Raw genomic sequence first — 25661 nt, forward strand, 5'->3', positions numbered from 1 at the left:
CAGAAAGAGCAACCTGACAAATTTAGAGCAGCAAAACTCAGCAATGGCGTACAAGGAGCCGGGTGTGTGGGAAGGGGAGAGCTGAGGAGGCTCACTTGACCCCGTCTCACTGCAGAAACTTCTCCCTGCTGACTCCACCTTGAAACATCTGCACTGAATAAACATGAATGCAAAGACATCCAGCCACTGGAAGCACGATGACAGTAGTTTCTAGCCACAACTCAGCAAAGAGCTCACCCTGTCCTTGTTTGCTACTGCCTGTTGAGGAAGAAGGATCAGGCCCCGGTATGCAGTACGCAGAGAGCTTGTTTGAAACCTGATCTTGATCTCCTGCCTTTGTTTTTCACAAAGAGGTAGAAATAGAGAAAAAGATCTTGAAGCATGTAGAGAAGTCACTGACTCAATACACAGCCTACAAAACCTCACCAACACATTGTGAAACCTTTGAACCGTTGTTCAAATAGATTTTAAATAGAGTCCCAGGCCTTTACATGCTGAAGGTGATGAAGAATAAAATGAACCAAGAACTTTTCAATGCACACATTGAGGACAAATGGCTTTTTCATTGATAATGCCAAGGGCTGAAGCCAGGGGATTCATCAGCATGTTTCAGCATCCTGCAGGACTGCAGGATTCTGCCCATGCTAGTGTTAAATGGCAAGCTAACAGGAGCAGAAGAGCAATCAGGAGTGCAAGGCCTCCCAGCAGCTGAAAGTACCACATAAGTTGTTGCCAGAAGCACTCAGGAGACTTCGGCTTTCAGAGTCAACCCCTCCTTAAGATCAATGGAGAGTAACTCCTGCAGTGCGGACACCAGTTTGCAGCCAGGTCACTTGGCTTGCATTGTCCTCTGCAACACTACTGCTTCTTACCCCCAGTGAGCATAAGCAGCTGAAAGAGAGGCGATGGCTTAGCTTCTATCCAGTCATTCCAGCTCTGTCTGATTCTCAGCTTTCTGTGCACACCCAGCCGGAGTGCGGGGATGCCACCATGCTGGGATGCTGTGGTGCCCTGCCTGCCCAAGCTGTGTGTTTTGCTCTTCATTCCCCTCAGGAGGCTCTTAGCCTCGCTGCCGCAGTAATGCAACTCTTGGGACCAAGTCACTGGCATGTGGGAACCCAGGCAAGGAGATCAATCTTGGAGAGACAGTAATTAGTTCTGTCATATTAATAAATTAATAAATCTCTCATTTATTCCTCAGATTTAATTTCCCATCCCTGTGTTTTCTCTTCCTGTCATGCAAACATACTACTAAAAAACACTGGAAGGCACAAAGAGTGATTGAGAGAAGCAGAGAAGGGGAGAAAGAGGCTCCAACAAAGGGACCATCTTCCATGCTGTAAAGCTGTTTAGCACCTCCAGAAAATTATTCCAAGCTACTGAAATGGCTTCTAAAGTTGCAATGGCAGAAAGGTGAGAGGAGCAGAAACTCTGCCTGCACAACAAGCAGCCCCCCTCATGGAAAAACACAGCTCATGCCACACAGTGCAGACATCTTCATCATAGCTGGCTGTCTGCACTAACTCTGGAGTCAGTGTAGAGAAATTTCTACTGCATAATTGACCCCGTGTGTACAAGAAATCTACCTTGGGCTGGATTTGAAAAGTCTGAAATTGCCTATTTATTTCCTTGGACATGAAGGAATCTGGAGGATTAGCTCCACTCCCATTTGATGTCGAAGCAGGGTCTTGCAGGAACCTAGTGAAAGCAAGCCTTTCTCACTGACCCAGACTAGAGAGAGGGCTCAGCTCATTCACCAACTCACCCAACAACTGCTCAAAACACTTGTTCAGGAGACCTTGGCCTATGTTTTCTAAAGGGGCTGCCTAGCTGAAGACTCGATTTCATGAGAGCCTGTTCTTTTCAGAAATGACTTACAAAGTGCTGGCCTCCATAATGGGTCTTAACCTGGACAGCCCAAATCACAAGCCACAAAGGGAACTTCAGCTGAACCTGTCTCCTCCTTCAGAGCCTCCTTGGCAGTACTAGTTCTTGCTCAACTTCCTAAGCAAAGCACTTGTCTTTTTTCTTCTCCCTTTGCAAATAACCCTCCTGTGAAAATTGACACTGTTTCTGGATCAGATTTCTGACTCATCACTTAAAGATGATGCATTTTGGCCCAACGCTCAATCCAGCCTTTGTAAAACAATGCTTGGCCTCTTCTCCCTCCAACCCCCTCCTGCCCTCCAGAACAGGCAGTCTCTCAAAGGCAGTGGTAACCTAGATGCATTTGTTGCAGGGCAGGCGGCACTGACTGTCTGATGCTGCAAGGACCTGTCGATGTTTCCCATCTCAGCAAAGACAGGGGCTCAAGGGAAGCATCCATTTAGAGTAGTAGGAAGGAGAGGAAACTTCAGAGGCTACTGTGGGCCATCAGGTCTTTTCCATTTGGAAGGCATACACTCCATCTTACATCCTCTGAACGACCCTGCACCTCCCTACCTTGCTTGCAATTTCTTGCTGGAAAAAAAACACAGGCAGAAAGATGTGAGATTTCTTGCCAAAAAATAGGTGGTCCGATCAGGAATAAGAACAGGGACATTACAGGAGCCCTCTCTATAATCAAACTCTCCTGCTCCACGTATTCTGCTCCCGGGCACCCGAGGCAGCAGGATGTTCACCTGTGTAGATGCAGGTCTAAGCCAAGGTTTCCTCTCCTCGTCTCTTCGGGGAAGCAGAGGGAAGCATCCCCAGGAACGGCCCCAACCGATGCCCGTACATCGGGTGAAGCAGCAGCAAGAGACGAGAGCAGGCCGCTGCTGCGCGCTGCCCGCTCCCTGCAGACGCCGGCCCTCGGCTCTAATCCGCCGGCCACCGCCGCCTGAACCCCTCCCGCTCCCGCTCCCGCTCCCGCTCCCGCTCCCGCTCCGCAGGGTCCCCCCGCGGGAGGCACACGGGGCGCCGGGGCAAGGCAGCGGGGCGGCGGACGGGGCCGGAGCGGCGGGGCGGCGGTTCTGCCGCCGCTCTGCCCTGAGCTGGAACAAAGCGCTGGGGCCGAAAATTCAGAGCAACCGACAGCATTTCTATGCTAATGGGCGCTCCGAGTCAGATCCTGCCGCCCGTGGCAAATCGGAGAGAAAATCCCGGCTTGAGATGATGCAACTTTTATGTCCGATGAGCGTCGCTGGGCTCCAACACCAGTCCTTCTCCCTCGGTTTATTTTTAATTGACTCCTACTAAGCCGGAGTACATGTTCATCCGTTCCAAATGGAACAGCTGTTGAAACTGAAAATCAGCATCATAAAGTGCGGATGTATATATTTTGTGGTGTTCACTTCTCGGCGCTCCATTGCCAAACCTCAGCAGCCTGCCTAGAACAAAGGATGCCTTGGCAGAGCGTTAACCCCATCCTGCAACTCCTGCATCCCCTTGGGCTCGTGCAGAAAGGGCTGCAGGCTGGATCCTGCACTAAGCATCATCCACATGCTATGGCAGTGCAAGGTGATGACAGATTGGAAAAGATCTGGCCCACATGACCTTCATAACCTGTAAGGGATCTCACCAGCTCCTCCTTTTACATCTCTAGAGAATCTGAGACTCAGGATACCAGTAACAGAAATATGAATAGGAAAGACCATAAAATCTGTCCCACACTGTGCAGAATTCCCATGCTTTGCCCAGTTAAGGGGACATGACACCAACTTGCTGGGTCTAGAAAGGGTGCTATGTCTTCTCTTGGCTTCAAAAGGACCATTGCATTTTCTAGCCTGAATAACAGGTCAAGGAGATGATGGGCCAATACAAGGCAGGGGGTGTCTGCCATGGTCTGTCTCAGTCCACTTCCTTTCCAAAGACTGTAGGAAGCGGGTACTCAAGCTTTTGCTAATTGGGAAAACCCCAACCTTAATGCATCTCTGAACAATATCCCTGTCCCTGATAATTGCCCTGCTCCCCATCTTGCCAGCCATTCCCCAGGCAGCTACGCTTCAGTCAGCTCTGTGCTATAGCCCCAGCAGGGAGTATTTTCATCAACTGGGTCAGAACCAAAGTCTCTATCCTTTGCATAACTGTCCACTGACAGGCCAGCACAAAAAACCCTGCACCGCTCAGAAACAAGCCCTGCCAAGGCACTGGCCCCTGGAGGTGGACTGCTGGACTCCATGACCTAATATAGTCGTTGTTTTTTAGCAGGCATGACGTTCTGATCATCAGGCAACAGAGCTGACATGTTGGTGCTCGGTCCTTCTTGCAAATAAACCATGCCCTCCTACACAATGAAAACACCAGCTGGCTAAGTCTTGGCCATCCCACTGCTTAGTCTCAAAGGATAATAATCCAGAGATCTGGCATTGCAAAATATATTGGAGAACCCCATGGATTGCCAAATTCCTACAACAATCTGAAGTCAACATGGAAATATTGCAAACAGGAGCAATTGGGATTCAACCTGGGACTGAGCTCTCTGCTAACACAGTGCTGTGAGGTCCGGCTGGCTTCGAGTACAAGGCAGGGCTCACTCCTACCTCCCTGGAAAGAGACTGTGTACTTTGAGGTGAAGAGAGGGAATAGCAAGTTTCCAGGGCTAGTGTGCCAGTGTCTTTCCCAAATGAAAGGACAAAAGGGGCAATAAAAACTCCACAGGGATCAGGAGCGGCAGGATGCCGCAGACCATCTGGCGAGTGGTATCCTGCCTCTGGTACTCCAGTTGGTCCAAGGTGCTTGGGACAAGTAACGTTCCTGGATGCTTCTCTCTAAATGTCACAGCTGCCCCTTTCCAGTTTGGCAACAGCCCCCCCAAAACCCTGTGCACCTCTTCTATTCTCTGACCTTGGCCTGCACGTGTCTGAAGAAGAAAAGTGGAGCAATGCCTGGCCATGGAGTCCAACTGTGGGTACCTGCTGGAAACATTTCTGTAGGCAGCAAGAATTGCTAATGGGGGAATCAAAGCTCAACTCTTCTCCCTTAGGAGTTTGCAGCAGGGTTTCTACACCAACAGTTGTAAAGGGCCTGATTCACAATACCAACAAAGCCAGAGGGAAGACCTCCTAAGAAAGCTAGGTCCTGTTGCAGGAAGGATATCCTTCTCACCTCCAACCTGTATCCTGGGGAGTAGAATCCAGCCATGTGAACAGACCTGGAGGAAAACCCCAAGAAGGAACAGGAGAAGGGAGAGTGGATGCAGATAACACTTTGCTACCATGTATCATCAGGACTTTTGCTATAAATAATATTTCTCACCAGGAGCATGCTGGGTGCCAATCATTTCAATGCTTTGGCATTTACTAAGGTGGTTTGCTGAGAGCTGAGATGTTTAGAAAACCTGTTACTGACCAGTGTGCTACAACCTTGAAATAATTGATTAATTAAAAGTCGACCCTAAGCTTTTTGGAAAGTCTGTCCCTCTCTGCCTAGCTCTAAAAACAGAAAAAGCAATTTTTATGTTTGCCAACCAAACAAATCCAGCTTCAGACCTCTGATTAAATATTAACTACTTTGCACAGACCACAAGCAAGATCCACAGCTATTTATTGCTCCAAAGGCAGCTGCAGTAAGAAACAAAACAAAACAAACAAAACCAGCCAGGAACAAGCGGTGTTATCCACATCAACAAGTTTCCCATGTGTGCTTGAGTCAGACTGAAGCCAGGAGGCATTTAAGAGCATGTTTCACTGGGCTCAGCACTCAGGGACCCGGCGCTGTCGGTGCGTTTCTCTCCTAGGCCCATATGCCTCCCAGCACCTACTGCTCCTCCCTGCACCGCATGAGTGAACTGACTACAGGCCTCGTCCACAGGCTAATGACGTCAATGATCTTCACTTTGGATCTCACTCCAAAACCTCTGTGATGCCTGCAGAGCTAATACCGCACTGGGAGGGGAAACTGGTGACTGCCCGATTTATCCCCTTCTCATCCCCTTTTCAAAGCCCAGTTCAGGACCGGCAGAGCCCCAACAATGATATTTAGAGACACAGAAGGAGGTGAGCGTGTGCAAGAGGCACAGACCTCGTGGTGGGACTGCTGCTCTGAGTGGTGCTCAGCCAGCATCGCAAGCCTGCAGCTGCAGAGGTCAATGAGGCTGTGTTGCTGCAATGTTTCACCCTGTGCAGTGACAGCTGGGCACAAGCGTAGGACACCAGTGGGAACCAAGGTCAAAACAATGTCCTCATGCCAAAACTGCCCGTTTCTTGCAGTGCTATTAAACACCTGATCACACCTTGACAGAGATCTGTCCATTTTAAAAAATGATCACCCATTTCTCTGGACAGTACAGCCTTCGCCTTTCGTCCTCCTCCTCCCAGGCAGAAGGACCGTAGTGTGGGCATGAGGATTGTTTCCAAACTGTCCATCACGCACTGACCAGCAGCGTGGCGGTGAGCAGTGGGCGTGCAGCCGTGCTCACCACCGCACCCCCAGCAGCTGCCCCGCTCTCCCGTGACGCGCAGTGCTCGCACAGCTGCCTCTCCTTAGGGCTCCTTGCATGCTTCAAGTTAAGCAAGTGCCGAAGGGCTGCAGGGAGCGGAGCTGCCCTCCTTGCTGTGCATCTGCTCAGGCAGATATTTGCAGCCTTCGATGACTCGGGCCTCGCTAAAGCCAGGCTGAGGTGGGGCAGCCAGCAGTGTGGGCTCCGCTCTGTCCCATTAAGTGCCCAGGTGGTGTTAACACCCAGCATGCCCCATGTGTGTCTTTGAAGGTTTTTCCCTGGGCTTCCTAGTATCATTTGATGCGCTGGAGCAACAGGACAAAAGGTGATTGTTCCCCATCTTATTTCTAATTATTATTGGAAATAAAAAAGCAGCTGTGCTCCTATTTGGGCCCTGAGCCAGCCCTAGTATCCCCCCTCCACCTGATTTCACAGACATACGCTCAGGTTTCTGATGCACAGAGATCAAATAACCCATCACTCAGGGTGAGACATTATCCCCTATTACCAATTCAATGCAAACAGCTCTCCTTTTCCCCAGATTAAAAGCCAATTAAAGAACCTTGCTTTTCAAGGGGAGGGGAAACTGAGAGGAGTTTTTCGTGAGGTTTTTGTTGGTCTCGGGCAAGGAGGCGATGTCTCCCGTAAGTGTTGTCGATGAGTTCTTTTGAAATCACATTGATTTTGCTTGGAACTGTTTGGGACTCCTGTCTCCAGAGAAAAAGAGAAATGCAGAGAAGACAACAACAAAATCTCAACAACTCACGTCACAAAAAGGAAAAAGAAATAAGTTTTACTTGCTGGAGGATCAATGGTGTTTCCTTAGTCAGCAATTGGTGTTTGGGGCTTCAAAGCTTTTTCAGGGCAAGGGAGCCTTACTCTCAAGGTGAAGAGCAAGCTCATAAATCTGGGAGAAGCTTCAAGACCAGAATATGCTGATTCTCCACTGCAGAGAGGGCAGAGCCAACAGGAAAAGGGCATTTGCTCTGCAAACAAGAAGCAGGATGAGGGCTTGTAAATCGCTAGTCACAAGGGAACAGGTGACATTCAGTCCTGCTGCACTCAGATCTGGGGAGAGAAAGGTGACTTTAAGCCTGCTCTGCACTCACAAGGGCCAAGCAAGCCCCTCTGCTTTCTCCTCTCAGCTCCCAGAATAGGTCAACAAAGCCTCAGGCCTGATACTCCGTTTCCTACAGCTCTCGCTGGGAAACCAAGATGTATCTTCAAGGTACAGACTCAGCCTTGGCCCCAAATGCCTCCTACTGCCTTCCTGCCCTGGGAGCAGACGTGTCCAGAGACATGTCCAGTGCAGGGGTAAAGCCAGAAATCAGAAAGTCTCCTGGCTGGGACTGCTGCCAGCACAGTGAGACTCCAGCACAAAGGTATACAGTGATAACTCGCTTCATCGATCCTGTTTCCCTAGATTTAGTAGAAACAAACAAAAAGCCTCATCATTGAAAACCCCAGACTGCCTTTCCAGCAAGCATCATACCCAAAAGGAGCTCTGTCTTTAGGCTTCCCCCAGCTTGCTGCTGTTTCCCTGGCTCCTGTTGACCTCAGCCCTGCCTGTGTCAGGGCCCACACTGCTCACAGCCCCACTACCACCAGTTTGCAATCAGGGTGCAGAAACCACTCCGGGCTCAGCCTCGCAGCTCCTGTCTGCCATGGCCCTGCCCAGCCCTGCCACTGACAGTAGCCCTCTGGCATCTGCTGCACGTGAAGAGGTATTGAGCTCTTGACAGAGGACGTTTAGCACACCCATCCACTTCAGTAGGAAGGCAGATGACCTTCTGAGGTCCTTCGCGACCTGAATTATCTTCTGTTTCTATCAGGATGCTAAACTAGCACAAAAACATGTCTGTCTTTCTGTCAGTCTGTCACTTTGCATTCATTTCATTTTCATCTGTCACACATCAGCCCAGATCTTACTGTCTACAAATAGATAGTTATTTATTGCTTCCTCTTTTGTTTTCTTTTTTAAAGCCATTTCCACCTGAAATATACTGACACATGCGCAGACGCAGGCATACGCACACAAATAGCAGGGCACCATTTTCACCAGGCTCACTCTCTGTTCCAGGCTTATTCAGTGAGAAAGACAGGGAGTAACTTGGTCTGACAAGTGACTCTTTGCATTAAAAGCAACGGCCAAACTGCCACAGCCTTGTCGTGGCTGGACACGCAGGCAGGGCGAGAGGACCTGCCCGGCTTCCTGCATGGTGCGGGCTCAGCGGGTGCAGAGGCAGAGCAGGAGGCAGCTCGTGTCTGCGCTGCCAGTGGGCACACCTCAGCCCATTCGCCAGCCCACACTTGCCCACCAGCCAACATGTTCCCTTGCAACCACAGGCTTTGCATCGGGAGAGGAACCCAGAATCCTGCTCCCACTGGGCTGAGCGTGAGCAGGCACACAGTGGAGGCTGCCCACCAGCAGACGTCCTGAGCGTCCTCGTGCTCCCCACCACCTGGGGGGCTTCAGCCTGAGCTACCGCCAGGCTGAGAGCCACCAGCCCCGACAGAAAGCGAGGAAGTGGGGGGACAGCTTGTGGGGGACTAAATCAGCTTCTGCCCCGGGTCAGTACGCGTGTGCCAGCGGCACATGTGCCGGCGATGGGTGCTAGTTGGGAATAGCACCAGGGCTGGGGGGGAGACTGAGACCAGCACAGCTGCTCGGGGTGGCACTGCGGCCCCTCCTGGCAGCAGCCTGCGGGCTCGCTGCCTGCCACCATGCCGGGAGAGGCAGGACACCTCCCAGCACACGCCTGCACAGCCATGGCCCATCATGCTGCTGCTGCACACATGCACGGGAGACCAAACTGGAGGGAAAAGGGAGAGATGGAAAGGAAAAGGGGGTGAGCAGGAGGAGATTGGGGACAGGAGAGCCATGCTGGGGCACGGGGAGGAAGGAAGGGACGCAGCCTCTGCCGGCAGGATCCCTCCCTCTCCCCTTCGTTTCTGCCCAGGAAAAAAAAGGAAGACTTATCCCTGCCTGCATTTTTTTCCCAGCGTCCTCAGCCGCCACTGGTGAAACCCCATCTCTAGCCACCCGGTCGCCATGGCAACAGGCCGAAAGGAACAGATGGTCCTGGCGAGCCAAATCCCAATTCGAGGGGGAGCAGTGCAGGGATGCAGGGCAGGGCAGGAGTGGGCCCTTGCCCACACCCAGTGGACAGGGAGATCACCCCCTCGCGCTCCTCTCCCTTGTCCTCTGGCCATGGCGAGACATTTGTAGGCTTGGTGCCAGCTCGGGGTGGCCTCGCAGGAGGGAGGAACATGTGTGCATGAACCCTCAGAGCCACCACCCCATGACCTGGACTTCCTTGGCTGCGGGAAGAGCTGTGTTTTCTCACACATCTGGAGCATCTCCCTGCCCATCTTTACAAAACTTCACCCCCTATATGGAGGGATTGCACAGTGGGCAGGCGCAAGGGCCAGACCTTTTCAGCCGTGAAGCCAGCGGGCACAGGGCTCAGCTGGCACAGTCTCGCCAGGTCTCCCAGACAGATTCATCTGAGCAGACGGGGATGAGGACCAGGGTGTGTGAAGATAAAACTCAGCCACTAATCTCCCTGTGGATTAACTGTCAAGCCTGTGCATGTGGGGCCGTGGTGCGGGGCTTTGGAGCAGACAAACAACATCTAAGCCCTCCTGGAGATACCCACAACTCCTCTGGAGTATTTGAGAGGAGCAGCCAGGCATGCCCCAGCCACCCGAAGAGAAGAGGGTGTTTCTCAGGGGCACAGACCTTCTCTCCTCATTGGAATTGCAGAGTGAGCTGCAAAGCCAATACAGCTTGGTGTGATCTGCCCCATAACCAGTTGCATTTTGGGAGAAAGCAGTAAGTGTGAAACTACACTTCAAAGCCTACAACGCTGTCTGGACCTGCAAAGGGGAAGGACTCTCTATGGGGAAACAGGCCAAAGACGCCAACGAACATTGTTGCAAGAAAGAAAAAGTAAAAGAAGTGGCTGTTCCTTTAGGAACCCTAGCTGCTAGCACAGGCTGTCTCAACTGCTCAGGCCCATTTTCTCCTGAAAAACCTAAAGCAACATTAACTCCCCAGAGGCAGTTTTGGAGCTGTTACCACCATTATCACAACTTCCCTAGCTCCAGAAAAGTTCATCTCTGTGGGTCATGGCTGAGTTTTGCAGTGCTGTACCCAGATCCGCGGGGGCCCGACAGCTGCTTTTCTTGCCCACGGAGTCCCAGGGAGCTTTCGTCCCACCTGGGAAGCAGTGTTTTCCTGAGCTCAAGGGCCAGAAGAGGCTGGGAATGGAAAGTGAGCGGTCCCAGGGCGAGAGATGCGAGTGTCGGGAGGCTGCTAGGAGCACTGCAGGGAGCGGGGAGCTGAACCCCCTCCTGCCTACCAGCGATGGCTTCTCCCTGCGCCAGCCGTTCCCGCACCAAGCTGCTCCCTCTCCCGTGGCCCTGGCACGCTCACAGAGATTCTGGCTTCGGGGGCCAAGCCCGGCCCAACCGGCTCCCGGCCCACACCCGTGAGAAGAGCGGAGCCCGTCCTGCCTCTCAGGTGTGGCCCTTTGCCTCCGGGCTCCCGCCCGGCAAAAGCACTGGTGCCAGCTCGGATGCAGCCACTTTGGCTGGTGAGGGAAGGGGAGCAGGAGCTGCCGGGCAGCAACACGCTGCCAGGGAGGTCTGTGCCAGGGCAGTGGCTCATGGGAGGCTGTGGAGCCTCTTGGTGTGGACGAGCTTGTCCACAGCACCCCTTTTCTTGCTTCTTCTCCTTCAGAGGAGATTCCCAGATTTTTTTTTCTGTTGGTGCCTGGGTTCAGCCCTTTCTTCCCCAGCCCGACAAGCTCTGGAAACCCACATCTTTTCTCTGCAGAACAGGTTGGGCACAGGAGCAGCCATGCCCACTTCCCACGCACCAGCACAGCCCAGCCTGGCCCACACCCTCCCCCTGCCCCAATAGCCTATTTTTTTTTCCCATCTGCTCTCTTTCCTGGATCAAAGCTGCCTCCCCTCCCTCTATTACAAACATTATTCTGCTAGATAAGAAGCTCTCCAGCAGCTCTTTATTAATCCCACTGGAGGCAGAAAGAATGCAGAGAGAAAGGACTCAGCGTGGCCAGGACAGAGACTAATGTTCCACGAAACACCTTTGCAAAAGAGAGGCATGTCTTTTTCCCAGAAAGTCTCATGGGAAGCTTGGGTAATAATTAACAATTATCAAACTTTAAACCCTCCATTTCTCTCCCTGTCCTGACCAGGACTTTATAATAACTCATCCAGTCTGAAACACTTCCAGCCTGGTTTGCTGAGACACGGGCAGGAGGGGTAAGGAAAGAGATGCAGAGAGACATCATGGCAGGCAGGAAGCAGTTGCTGAGCCTGCTGCTTCCTTGCTTTTCCACTGACCTGCAGTGTCCCAGCTCCAAGCTTTCAGGGAGCTTGGATATGAACCTCCTTTAGTACATCTTGCAGCTCCTTTGGCCACAAAAAGAAATGGCTTGTTGTGGTACACACCTTCCCAGCGAATTTTCCCCCAGCCTTGGAATACCATAGACTCTTGCTTATGGCTAAAATTTAACCTACCCAGGAGATAGACTAGAAAACTTTTATAGCATAAAGACACTCGTTTAGATGCATCTGCTGTCTGAGGCAACTACAATCAGAACCATGTCCAGTACCATCCCAGCAGCCTGATTCAGCTGCTGGTTGTTCTGATGTTCCTCAGTGGCCCAGCTCTCAGGTACGAGAGCATCTATGTGATGTAGTCTTACAAACAGATTCTCTAGCTCAGCAGCAGTATTTTGCCATAATGCTGCAGCTCTGATGGGTTTGCCCCTGCACTGCCAACATGTCAAACCAAGTTGGATGGCTCATAGGGCCTGGGTTTGCATAGCTACCTGCCCCCTCTTATGGAAGGACCACAGAGTTTTTGAAGTGCTTGCTCACGCAACAGTCAGGGTATTTATGTTACCTACATCCTACAGTGGGGCAACTCAGGTGTTATGAAACTCGCTCACAGCCACCTAGGAAATTAGTGGCAAAAGCAGATACCTGAAGATTTAGATTACTATCCCCAGCGTGCAGCCATCCCTCCTGTCTCAGGATTCACAGCAAATCCACCAAGGCCAGGGAACAACACGAACCCCTGTTGCCTGTCCTGCCCAGTGCCTTCTCCAGCAAAGATCCAGGGTGTGGGTAGGAGCCGCCATGGGCTGGCAGGGCAGCAGGAGTGTGGATGTCTAGCCTACACCTCTCAGCTACCTGCAGCCTCCCCCCAGACAGGGAATGGAAACTAGAAATGACCCAAATGCAAAATTAGTGGAGCAAGAAATCAAGAGGCCTTTGAATTAAACTAGGCAGGGAAGCCAATGGACCACGTTCACCCACTTCCATGATTTCAACCCACACATCACACAGCAGAGCAGCAAGAAACTGGGTCCAGTGTTGGCACTGACAGAGTATGTGTACATCGATCTAAGCAAAACAATTTCTTGTCTTCTAAAATCCCTGGGCAAGGAGCTGTCGGCTCCTGGCTGCTATGAAAAATGACAAAACAAAGGGGAGTCACCTTTCCCTGTGCTTTGCAAATGATCCCCTCCTTGTATAGAGGAACGTCGGCAAGATCAGTTGTGCAAGGCGCCCTGCAGACACAGGGCAATATGAGCAGAGAAGAGAGGGACTGCAACCGGCGGCTTTTGACAAGGAAAGGCACACAGAGGTGAAGTGAGCTAGCCAAGGATATTCCAGGGAGCTTGTGGCAAAGCCAAGAAATGATGCCAGTCCTCCTGAGCTCAGCCTGCCTTTGCCATCACCTCCAGGCCATTCCTTCTCTTTAAGTAAAAGCTGATTCACACCTGGTAGAAGTCAGTGTGAGGCAGCAAATACTGCCATTACCAGTGAGGTACCCTAATGTACTCCGCAGCCATGGCAGCAGTTGAGACTTCAAGAATACAAAAATATATATATACCTAAAAAGAATGATTTTAGCCTTATATTTCCGAAGTTAATTTAGAGCCAGTGAAAGGTCTCAGATCAATACCAGCAAAACTGCAAATTGGAGTTCTCCACTCAGACGCAGAAAGGGTACAGCTGAGACAGCATCTGCACAAACAGCCTGCCCACAGTCTCTGCCAGTGTGCCTCAGCTCTGACCTTGAGGAGTTGCCTTGAAGTGCAAGAGGGAAACTCCCCCTTCCCACTTCCTCCCCCCTTCCCATGCAGCCCTGGGCTTTTGTTCCCAGCAGGGAGATCACTGCTCACTTATTTTACTTGGGTACATTCTGTCTAGAGAAGAAACTGAGTCTTGACAAACTCATTCCACATACACATCAAGAAGACCTGCTTCATCATGTGGGTAGAAAGAAGTCCTAAGGGGTTCAAGAGGATTTTGCAGCACAGATTTTGAGACAAATCCAGCCCTAGAGAGAGCTTAGCTACCAGGCTGTCTCTGGCACTTCAGATGGTGAGATGTAGTTGCCTGTTCATGTGCTCCATGCTTCTCCTCTCCTGCCCCACAGCTGTACATGTGCTTGGCCCCAGGGACCTTTGAAAACTGCATTATAGGTTCTCCCCATACAAAGTTTGGATCAATACAGCTGTCAGGCTTGGGCCACATTACCCCTGCTAATTGGAATTACAATAGGCAGACTGCAGCTTTCACTCCATCCCTCTGTTGCTTGTCATAATGCAATCAAAATCTCTCTTGCGCTCTCTTTATCACGGAGCGTGATGGGAGCAGAGGTGCTGGCAACCACATGGCCTCCAGGGACCGTAGTCCCTGGAGCATTCCTGTGCATCAGACTGGGGCTGGGAAGCTTTGCCATAGGGCTGGGAAAGAGCCCTGCACTGTCAAAACTCTCCAGCCTGCCTTTGGCCAAGCATGCCAAGCAGGGAGAGCCAGCCTCAGGGCAGGGACCTGGCCGGGCACAGCAGGGAGACACAGGTGGGGACTGAGGGGTGCTGCGGGAAGGGGGTGCAGAGGCAGGCTACAACCAGAGGCAGCCACAGCTCAGTTGTGGAGCAGGACCCTGGCCGGCAACAGAGCCCAAACCCTCACCTGGCTGTGCTGAGGAAGGAGCCTCCCTCGAGCGCAGGGGCTCGGGGAAGGTGCCCCCTCCTCACTGCCTCCTGATATTCCTGGCTCCTGTCCCCACCACGGCAGGGGGGTCCCACCGGCGGCCAGAGACAAAAGCAAGCAGGGGACCATGGGATAAGCAATGCGGCAGCTTGGCATAGGCATGGGGCACTGACCAGGACCCGGGTGGCTGGACAGGAATGAGCCAAAGCTTTGTGCTTGCATAGGAAGCTGCCCACTTTTTGCTTAGCCTGCGTACAAGCAAAGCTAAGATAGCATCTAAAGGCTTCAGCTAGGTCAGGATCCCTGTGCTAGGTGCTGTGCAACAGTCCCTGCCCCAGCAAGCTCCCCAACCCACTGACTCACAAATCCCTGCCCACATCTTGCTCGCTGCTCCTCATCTATGTGCAGCAGCCCTGCCAGCAAGAGGGCATGCACGTCTCGCTCACACCAGCTCCGAAGGCTCGGCCAGTTTACAGGCCCGGGGTGATACATAGCGGGCAATAGATACAGTCTCTGTGATTTGTTGATCATTATCAAACGGCAGTAATGCAGGGCTGAATTACCCAGACGAGGGAAGGATCAGCAGCCCGGACCTATTCAGCTCCCCAGACACTGGCCATAAACAAAACTTAAATAATTAGAGTGCTTGGGCGGAGATGCAGCCTCTAAGTATTCTTAGGCTCACGCAAATAAAGGAAATAAATTCTTGGAAGGTGCCAGGCTGGATGGGGCAGAGGGAGGCTCATTTTCCACATCACTTGAGAGCAGCCATTATAAATCTCACTGAAAGATGCACCTCCCCAGGCTAGCGATATTTTTAAACTCTTGGAGAGAGGGGAGAGAAAAAACACGTTTTAGTATTTACACCACAGGCAAAAAGGATATTTAAAAATCAGGGTACATTTTTGAAAGTCTGTTCCTGCCATGCCAAGGAAGAAAGAATTTTCTTTCTATAGTGTGATAGCTGGAAATATTAGCCCCAGAGAATTCATTCCTACCACCGTCCTTCTGTTGCAAACTGAGAAATTGAACTCCCAGAAGAACTGGGGGGAGTCAGGGGATAAAGGTTCTTTCACTGGCAAATTGCTAGTTCAGTTCCCAACTGAATCAGTAGCAAATGCAAATCAGCTCCTCTGAATCCTGAGGGGTGACTTCTGCACTGTCCCTGCTTACTTGGTGTCTGCGATAACGTCCCGCAGGAGATGAGAGGACACGGCTTTACGCAGCGCCACCCTCACAGGAACAGCAGTCTGGTTTGCTGGGCCAGAAGCCCGAGCTTGTAACCAGACACAGCGGGGACGGGACACCAGGGCACAGGGACCTGCTCCCGGATGTCAGCTGGAGGACGTGGCCCTGGAGCCAGAGCCAGGGCAGAGCCCCACGTGGTGCTGTGCCCGCCGGAGCAGCATGTCTGCGTGGCCAGGCCACCTGAGCTTTGGGGCAGGGAAAGCCATGCGTCCGCTTGTGCAGATCGCTGGGCCAGTTTTCCTTTCTGATGCTTTACTGTTCCTCCAGTGGGTTAGTGTTTCCTTTCCTGCGCAGGGTGGGGAGTGAGGTGGGCTCCTTTTTTGGCAGTCATCTAGGAAATCTTTTCCACAGCTGACTGATCACAGGTCGAGTGATCACAGGCCGAACGACGCTCCGTGGCAATCATCTGCCACAGGAGGTGTAACGATGAGAAAGTTCTCAGCCTTGCTCTCAGGGGGGTCCTAGAGAACCCAAAGATAAACTGCCAGAGCACTGCTTTCCTCTGCAACCACTGCAGCTTTCCTCCTGCCAAACTCAGTCCTGCTCCTAATTCCCCCCAGGTGGTCAGCCACTGAGAGCATTCCCCCTTTTACAAGCCATGCTCTGTGCAAGCCTCTCTCCCTCCTATCCCTCCCATCCCATAGCAGGACTGCTGTCATCCTCCCAAAGGGATCCTATTCAGCTTGTATCAAAGGGATACATATATGACCCATTAGGCATCAGAGCATCAAGCAAATCCCCAAACAAGACGCCTCTAAAGATAAGAGCACACTGTAGTCACTCCCTTTGCAAAGAGATCCCAAGAAGCCTCCACTTTCTCTGGGTTCTTGCTGAACCCAAGCACATATCTGGCAAGTTCAGCCCTATCACTAGCAAAAAATCTCTGCATAAAACCTGCGCACACAGAGCTCCTGGGCTCTCCCTGCTTCCCTACAAGCCCTCCCCTCCATTTCAGTGCACAGCAGATGTTTGGAGGCTGCCCCAGCCCTCGTGCCCTGCAGTACGGAGGGCACAGCTGCTGCCCCAAAGGTCTGGGTCTTGTGTTCCTGCCTGCAGCTGGAGCACAACACCTGGGCTGGGTGGCAAGAGGGGCTGCCGCAGATGTCACAAGCAATAGCAGCAGGTCCCGTCGCCCTCGCCACCCTCCTCTCCCTGCTTCCCCTGGGACACAGCAGAAAAGCAATGCAAGCGGCGAGAGGGGAGCGCTGGCAGCAGGGCGGACATGTTTGCACAGGGGCAAACACCAGGACAGAAGTGGCACTGTGGTACATGCGTGTTGATTCACGTGTTGGTGCACATGAGTGTCTTTCATAACCATGGCCTCGAAGAGAAAAGCAAGAAGCCTCTTGTAAAGCCTTTCATAAGACACCATGTGCTTTACCAATATGACACAAGGAGCACAGCACTTGGCTCTGAAGTCGTGACGATGGGTGTCCTGTAGGTTTGTGTCCTGGACTGGTCTGAGACTGCCCTTTCTTCGGCACCTACCACCTGGGTCTCAGCCCTTTGGTACACATAAATGAACTCATTCTTCCCAAGTAAAATACACAGAGCTCCAGTGTGTCCAGCAGTGGGGTGGGGTGCACTGCACAGACCAACAGCACCAAGCAGCACTGCCTATAGAGCCAAGAGAGGTCCTGTATCCAATGGAAACTGTGGCAGCTGATACAAATTACAGCACGACAAGGATGCTGCTACGCGACACATCCCTGATCCTGAATGACCATAAATGGGCACAGCCCTGGTTCTCCCCCGCACCCAGAAGATACCCCTTCCTGCAGCTTGGTCCCTAGCCACTGCGCTGGTACAGCTGACAAGGGGAAGAGATGAACAGGCCCAGGAACGAACAGCTTGTGCAGTTGTCTCCACTGTATACCACCAAATCACTAGCTGCTGCCTTCTGTTCCAGCCCTTAAAACAACATCGCTTCCAAATGATACAGGCCTTGGTAAGTGAGTAAGGTGACACAGGCAAGAGCAGCAAGGTGTGTTGCACCTGTGTGCTGCAACCTCTTCAGATCAGGGGTAATCTTTTTCTTGTGTGTACTTACAGCCCCTAAACCAACTGTGATTATCCACCTTTAACATTTCCTCTAGTTTTAGCATCCCCAAGCTAGGAAGGCCATTGGCACAGCTACTTTGGTGGGAATGTAGCTCTGGGCTTGCCTGCAAGGAGTCTCAGGGCTGATTACCTAGCTCAGGAAAAGTCAAAGAGTAAAGCCCATTAGATGTCTCTCCCTAAGAAAAAAGTAACCCTAGCTTAGTGCAGCTTAATTCTTCGGTGAAACCAGCATACTCCAGACTGCAGGCTTCATATGGATGTTTAATGTGCTCGCAGCGATGCACACCCTTCTCCTGCCCACCCAGCATTCACTTTGCTGGGCATAGAGCACTCATGAGTCCCTGGCACAGCGGCTGTAGCTCCAGCAGTTAGGAAAGCTGGGACTGCAGCACGCAGAGACACCGGGACAGTCTCTGTATTTCTAGTCCCAGCCCAGTGGGAGGACAAGATGTTTCAAGGCAGGGGTAACCTCCATCACGGCCATGGGTTTGGGTGAGGGGTGAGTTATGACTCCAACAGTGTGCTGATAACTCACTTGGCCCCAGACTCTGAGCTCAGCTAGCTCATTTGTTCGGGCTGCTCAAGGACGGGGCAGGGTTCACTCCTCCCTTGCTGCTCTCTCCTGCCCTGAGTGCCACAGTGCCTCGCGCAGGCCAGCATAGCCATCGTGTGTCAAGCTGCTCTACACAGAAACCTGGACAAGACAGTGACAGAAACCCTGACCTTATCCAGCTCTCTGTGTGTGCCTCCACGTAAACCCTGTTCTTTATATTAAACTCTCCCCTAGGTCTGTGACTTTTGTCTGTCATGGACAGCTTGAAACCTCCAGCTTTACCAGGACACTCAGCACAAGCCTCTAATTATAGGCCTCTGCTTGAGCTCTTGAGTCCCACCAGCCTCTTCTACACATCAGCATTAGACCCTGAGTCCACAGTCTGCCCCCAGACTGCTCCCTTGGGCTATTTTTCCTAGGGACAGTGGAAACAGTCAATGAAAAGCCTTTCAAGTAGTACCCACCTCGGTCCAGAGGGTATCTTGCCAGAGGATAAGAAATGAAACCGCATTTTGCCCAGTGTGGGATCCTCAGTGCAAAAAGTAGACACCTATAAGGCCAGCTGGAATCCAGTGTTCCCCCAGATCCATGTGATGTGGCTACAGACCTTGCTCTGCAGCAGCCTGTACTGATACCATGTCTCTAGCCTCACACAGAGAACAAGGCTGGTTCTGCTCTCAGGTGGCCACATGACACTCCACTCCAGCCCCCTCGTCTCCCACACAGATGGGCCTTTGTGCTGGGACCCACTCTCGTCTGTCACCAGAGCAGAAACGCTGGATGTTAGCCACTGGCTGCAAGTTGCATGGACCCTCTGCCACTCCTGGCCATGCCTCCGGATGCCTCGCTCTAGCACGGGAGGAGGAATGGATCTTCCACGGGAAAGGAAAAACAGACTTAAGATCAGTCTGATTACGGGATTTTCCCAGGCAGAGACAGAACTGCTGGGAAGAGAGATGGAGGCAGAGTCCTCTTGACTAACCAGGCTTGGGAGCACCTGCTGTCTCATAGCCAGGTGGTCCATCTGGTACCTGCCGCTGCTTCAAGGCAGTGATGTGATTTGCAGGTCCTTCAGTAGCATCCCTGCATGGTTGGGAGCAGATGGAGGCATTTCACTATTTCCTGCAGTTAGAGAGGCAAATAGGCTGCGATGGGGCACAGAAAACCCCATCCCTGTGTTTTCTCTTTCAGGGAAGTGAATTACATGGATCCTGTCTCTCCTTAAGCTGTAGGTCAAAGGAAGATGGAAAGCAGTGCTGTACGCCAGTCTCCAACTGGACTGGCTCAGAGCCAGGGAGGGCAGGCCTGGAGCAGACCAAGGGAGAGAAGCAGAGTTGGGTGGATAGTGCTTAGAAAGGCTTTCCTCCTGCATCACACCAAATAATGTCAAAGGGGGATTATAAACCTCCTGCAGGGACAGCTTTATTGTGGGGAAATGGAGAAGAGATGCTTCATCAAGTTGGGTCAGTTCCTCCTATCCAACCCCAGCACCTCACAGAGATGCCGAAGGGACAAAAGGCTGCTGGGCAGATTCCCCGTGGCCCTGGCCACTGCAGACCTGTGCCATGCAGGGCACAAGCAGCCTCCCTAGACTTGGGACCCCTTGTCCTTCTGGGCTGTGCAAACAAGGGACTGAAGTGCTCTCGCCTCTCATGCCCAGTAGCTGCTGTTCGTCTGCCTTGGGATTGCTGCAGAGCTGAGAGCTGCCGCAGCTTTTATGATGCCAGCCTGTGTGAACAGCTGCATCAGCCCCAGAGACAGGGAGAAACAGCGCATGGGCAGCAAGGCGTTAAACTCCCCACATTTCCGCGGGTGCTCATGGAGGCAGGGACGCAGAAATGACAGCACAGGGCACACGAAATAACACAGGGCTGGGAAGGGTAGTCCTTGCGCCTGCAACTTTCGCTTCCCGTTTCTGTGTGTGACGAAGACAAGACTGTAAATGCAGGACTTTAAACCTAGCACAGTGGCACAGTGGAAGGGCAGGGAGGTGCCTGTCTGGCTGCCACAGGCTCTCATTCACAGACTCAGGGGAAACTGTCCTTCCTCCCATGGGTGATACTTCTGCATTTGAGCAGCTTGGGCAGGAGATCTCTTCTGCTGTGGAGCAGAGGGGTCCTCCTGGAAAACCAAGCTGAGAGGGTTCGTGCATCAATCTAGCCTGGACTACACCTTCAGTGGGAGACGTGAAGAAAACTGTAAGGCCAGGAGAATATCTGCAGCTCAACAGCAGCCAGTTGGAAAGCAAGGGGATGTATCATGAGAGGTTTCATTCCTTAGTTAAACAAATTTTCACCTGAAACCATCATCTGGGTTAGGGAGCCCTCACTGCAGAGCTCTGAATTCTCTGCACTGGGATGGCTGTGCTCTGGTAATTAACACAATAGGTGTCTCAAATGCAAACTGGGTCCCAGCTCCAGTGGCTGGCGGCACCAACTCACCCTGCATCAGAGCTGCCCTGATTTAATCTGATGTATTTGAAAAAGCAAGATCATCTCTAGGGGTTGCTAAGATTGGAGTACCTTTGTCCCTCTCTCATTTGTTTCTGCTTTTTGCTGCAATACGCCTTGCTGGCCTGTGAAAAGGACTGAGCAAAAGCCATCACGACCTCAAGCAACGACACAAACATTCTCAGAGGCCCTGAGGACCGTAGCCATCCATCTGAGGACTTAACACATCCCTGCAGAATTCACAGGCAGGCTGACTCCTACTCTTATGGAAAACCTTTTTCCCCTTGTGCTGCCCCACCATCTCCCCCACATGCCTGTCTGCTGGCAGTGCTGTGCAACACCCCAGGGCACTGGAGGTAGGAAAGAGCCTTCTCCTGGCTGGTGGTGGCTATTCGTTGCTCTCTCCCCACCTTAAGATGGGCTGTCCCTGCTGTCCCCAGCCTTAGTGGCACTAGCAGAGGGCAAGGGGTGCCAGTGGAGACACAGGCCTGGGAAGAAGGTCACGACAACCGGCTCTTCTGGTTCCCTTCGTGATTCAGCTGAGGTGTGAGCGGAGCCCAAAGGATACTTCTGGTGCCTCCCTGTAAACTTGGCTTTGTGGCTGGTACAGTTGGAGCCCAGAGGAGGAGCAACGTGAGGAGGGATGTGCCAGGCTCTGCCAGCATCGGCATCTCGTCAGCCACCAGTTAACTGCAAGCATTTGCCTTGCGCTAGATGTGCTGCTGGATGCGGTAATGCCCCTGCTTCTGTACTCCTCTCTGCAAATGGATCCATGTGCACTGGGCTGGGAGCTCTCGCTTGATTAACGCTGCCGGTTCAGAGAGCAAACAGCATTAACCGCCATTGTCCCTCGGCTCTGGCCATGGGGCAGACACCCTTCTGCTTGTGGGCTGAGCTGGCTCTCGGTACAGCCTGTCGCCTCACCCATGCTGACACGTACATGAGCTCATCAATTCACACCAGGTTAAAACTCAATGGGTCGGTTCCACCGCAACAAGCGAGGTTTAATGAGAAAATATCAGCAAAAGACACACTTTCGCTTCCTGAAATAGCCTGATGTTGTTGTTCCCGAGTTTTGGGAGGAGACAGGTGGGGGAAAGAAAAAATAACAACTAAGAAGTCAAGCCAAAGGCTGAACAAAACTCCAGCAACTTTTTGCCTTTCGGAAGCTGCTTTGGGATATTAAAGCAGCTCTGCAGAGTACAAGACAGACCAGATCCTGCAGTGACACACTTTGACTATTGCCAGAACTCCCAAGAGCAGCCCTCGCACCTCCCCAAAAAAGAACCCTCCTTCCAGCTGCAGCCAAGGGTGACCTAAGGCCTGCAGGTCACTACAGCTCAGTCAATGCTGCTTTCAAGCACCATGATGCAAAAACCCTGTGTCAAAGCTTCAAACACCTCTCCAGCTCTCCCCTGCTGAGGATCTCAAAGCACTTTGCAAAGAAAGCCTCACAGGCCCCTCTCAGAGCCCAAGAGGTAGCCCAGTGATAGCAGACAAGAATTTGTTCCCGGACGGAGGACAGCATTTGGAAATAGAGGCCCAGATCTGCAGATGCAGGACCAAGCACAAGATGAATGCCTCTGCTCTGCGTGGTTGCATCTCAGGCTGTACCAAGTTTGATGGTGAGGACAAACAGATTGTTAAGACTCGTAAAGCATAAATCTAATCACAAGTGTTCCTAACCTCTGAAGATAAACTGCTGCCTAGCATCTCTCCTCCCCAGTGCCTCAGGGCTTTTCAGTAAGCCCTATTCATATTAAAATCCTGAAGACCAAGTGCCATAGCCTGAGTTGTTGATATCTGGTTAATGGTTCCAAACGGACAGGCAGGCAAATTTGCATGGAATGCTGCAGGAACCCTGAACTGAATCCATTCTGGATGATTGAGCTGATCACATTAAAGACAATTTGTAAAGCAGATTTTTATAAGGGACTTCTTACAGCTTTTACAGGAGGGAACTTTTATTTCCTTAACAGAAGAAAAGCTAACATTCTTGGAAGGGGGAGGTAGTATACGTGGATGGGAACAAAATGAAATGGCATTGATCAGATGACCATGAATGGTTTTCCAGAAAGCAGGTAGTGTCTCCTGCCTTCTTCCTATCCTTCCTGGGCACTAGGTACCAAACCACATTTTCCAACAAAGTTCACAGCTCCTAATTCACTTATAATAGAGGATCCCTAAGTTCTCCTCTCCCCTTCTCATTGATAAGCAAGCCTGTCTGCATTCAAAGCTTACATATGGCTTGTTATACATATATCCTCAGCTGATTTTGGCACGATGTATCACAAACTTGAGGAACTACCTGCCTCAGTATGGCATTCAGATCTGTGGTTTACTAAGGACTCTCAGCCTGCTGTGGCTTTGTGCAGCACCTAGCACAGTACTGTGCTGGTCCTTCCCTGCAGCTCTGGGATGCGTCCACAGTACAAATAAGCGCACAAATGAATGAAACAAATCAATGAATAAATACACAATACAGGATCAGTCATTCCTGCAAACATGGTGCATCCACCACTAAACTGGTCCAGCCGAGAGTCTCGCCCACACACGCTTCAGGGTGCTCAGTGACAACACACAGGGGTCGGGAAGGATTATCTTCCCAGAGCATTGCAGCACTGGCCGTACCCTTTCGTTGGCAAGGCACCGCTAGACGCACCACTGGCTTATCCTGGCAGAGCTGTCAGCAGGACAGTGCAAGACAAACTACCAGACTACTGCAGAGCAGCAGGAGACAAAATTGTCTGACTGCTGGCAGCAAAGCCTCAAGAACAGCCAAATATAGAATAAGTGGGGAAAAAAAGTCTCTCTTAGCAGGACAAGGTGAGATGCCAGGTTGCCCCAGGATCACTGTCTGTGTGTCTCCTTGGTGAAAGCAATTCCTAAAGGGACTGCAGGAGCATAAATCCCTTTTGGTTTACCCAGCACAGTCACCAGAGCATTACTCCTCCAACTCCTCCATCTCCGGTGTCTTTCCCAGGGTTTGTGGTGAGGGTTTCCTGCATAGGGCTGCCCAGTGGAGGGGTGAGAAGGAGGGAAGACCAGGTGAAGAATGGCATGGAAAGTTCCGAGCCTCCTTGTGAGGAGCCAGAGCTCAGCCAGGCACCTGCCTGGAAGCACAGAGGAGGGCAGGGAGCCCGAGGCTGTTCCTTCCATCACCTCTTTTTGCAATGCACAGCAGATCCCTTTGTCCTGGGAATACAGAGGTTATACCCAGATCTGGTTTCTCATCACTCTGTTAATCTTTTCCCTCTCACCATCTCCCTGATTTCTTGACCACTACCCTCTCCCATTTCACCTCTGTCCTCACCCATTTTAGCTGGACCATCCAGTCCGTGTGCTCAGTCTCACATGCCCTGGATGTTATCATCTCTGTCTTTGCTAGCTTTGGGGAACCCTGAGCTCTGGCATTTGCTCAAATGGCCAGTCTTTTGGCCCAGAGCTTGTTAAGTGCAGCCACATCTCAGAGTCACAGCGCAGCCAATCTGGCTGTTCTTCTAGGATGCTGCCCCAGCCTGATGAGAGGAGGAGCAGAGGCAAATCCATCCTTCCTTCACCGCAACTTCTCCTTTCCAGCTGCAGACCTCCCTCCTTCTGCAGGCACATGTTCCCGCTGCCACACACTCCAGACCCAGCCACCAGGAGCCTGGCCTCAAAAAGGCAAAAATAGCTTCTACTTGCGTTTCTCAGTTCATTCACAAGCGCTGTAAACCCAGACTGCCGGTCCTCCTTCCTCGTCTCCGAGAGCTGACTCTGGAAAGCCCTCCAGGATGGCATTAACCCATTCTGCACTGGAGCAGAATAAAAGAATCTCCCCCAGGGCACTTCGCAAAGTGGGTCACTCTCCCGCTTCTAAGAGCCGTGCTAGAGCCCAGGGCAGGACCAAGCCCCGGGGAGGGGACACACGGGCTAGGTCGAACGAGCTGGGGAGAAGTCGATCTGAATCTTTGCCCATCTTCTCCTTTTCAGGGACGGATCAGAACCAAAGGGATGGATCAGATGCAAGCAGGCACCCAAGTGCAAAAGCAGTGAAAGGAAGGTCTGAAACCTGGGAGCAGTCCAGCCCCTCCGCAAAAGAGCTAGCGGGAAGTGTGTGTGTGTTGAGGGGAGCGGGGATTTCGGGGATGCTGGACAGCCGAAACCTCCCATCTCTCCTTTCCAAACATGTGTGCTCATTACCCAGCTTCGTGGCTCCCCTTCCCGGGAAGCCTGGCTGCTATGCCTCGCTAGACTTTGCTCGATCCAAAAAGCAAACAAACCGCCTCAGCTCCCAGGACTCCGGAGCCCACTGCCTGCAGCTGCTTCCATGACAAACGATCGTGTTGTTCCTCTCCAAGCCAGAGAAGAAATCGGCCCCGACTCCCTCCCATCCTCACGCAGATGCTCCCACACCTGCTCCAGACCCGGGCGCGCACCCCAAAAGCCGATCCCGTCCTTCCTCGCCGCGCCGCAGCACTTCCCGCACCCCTTTCCCCCATTAGCAGCCCGCAGCCCTCCTGCGGGGTTGCCCCGACCCCGCAGCGCCCCGGCAGAGCCCACCGCCTCCTGGGGGAACCGACCGGCAGCGGCTCACCTGGTAGGAGCGCGGCCGCCAGGATGCAAACTCCGATAGTCCACCAAGATGCACGGCAACTTGTCTGCGGCTGTGAAGCCATGAGAGTTCCTTAGGAGAAATGGGCAGGGGTCGGTCTGGCAGCGTCGCTGGGCCCCCCACCCTCCCCGCCCCCGCTGATGTTCAGGTCTGCTTAAAAAAAAAAATAAAAAATTAAAAAACCGTCGGTGCAGGAGGACAAAGAGGCGGTGCGTCCAGCAGGCAAGCCGGCGGGAGGACGGGCGGCCGGAGGAGAGCTTCGCACATCCGCAAGGGCCCTGGGGCTCGGCGGGGCGCGGGGCCCCTCTCCGCGGGCGCGGGGCGGTCCGCTCTGGCCGGCTGCGGGCGCGG

General features: G+C 52.4%; 1 protein-coding gene across 2 annotated transcripts in view; it reads right to left on the reverse strand.

The window, feature by feature from the left end:
• The window catches only part of NECTIN1 (nectin cell adhesion molecule 1), a 101105-nt gene extending 75731 nt beyond the window's left edge, over positions 1-25374 (reverse strand). For both annotated transcript variants that reach the window (XM_086627013.1, XM_086627011.1), the window contains exon 1: positions 25293-25374. In XM_086627013.1, coding sequence (XP_086483139.1) covers positions 25293-25374 — 82 coding nt within the window. The remainder of the gene's footprint in view (positions 1-25292) is intronic.
• Positions 25375-25661: the final 287 nt, after the last annotated feature.

This window comes from Tauraco erythrolophus, chromosome 26 (assembly GCF_009769465.1).
Source record: "Tauraco erythrolophus isolate bTauEry1 chromosome 26, bTauEry1.pri, whole genome shotgun sequence".
NCBI classification, from domain to species: domain Eukaryota; kingdom Metazoa; phylum Chordata; class Aves; order Musophagiformes; family Musophagidae; genus Tauraco; species Tauraco erythrolophus.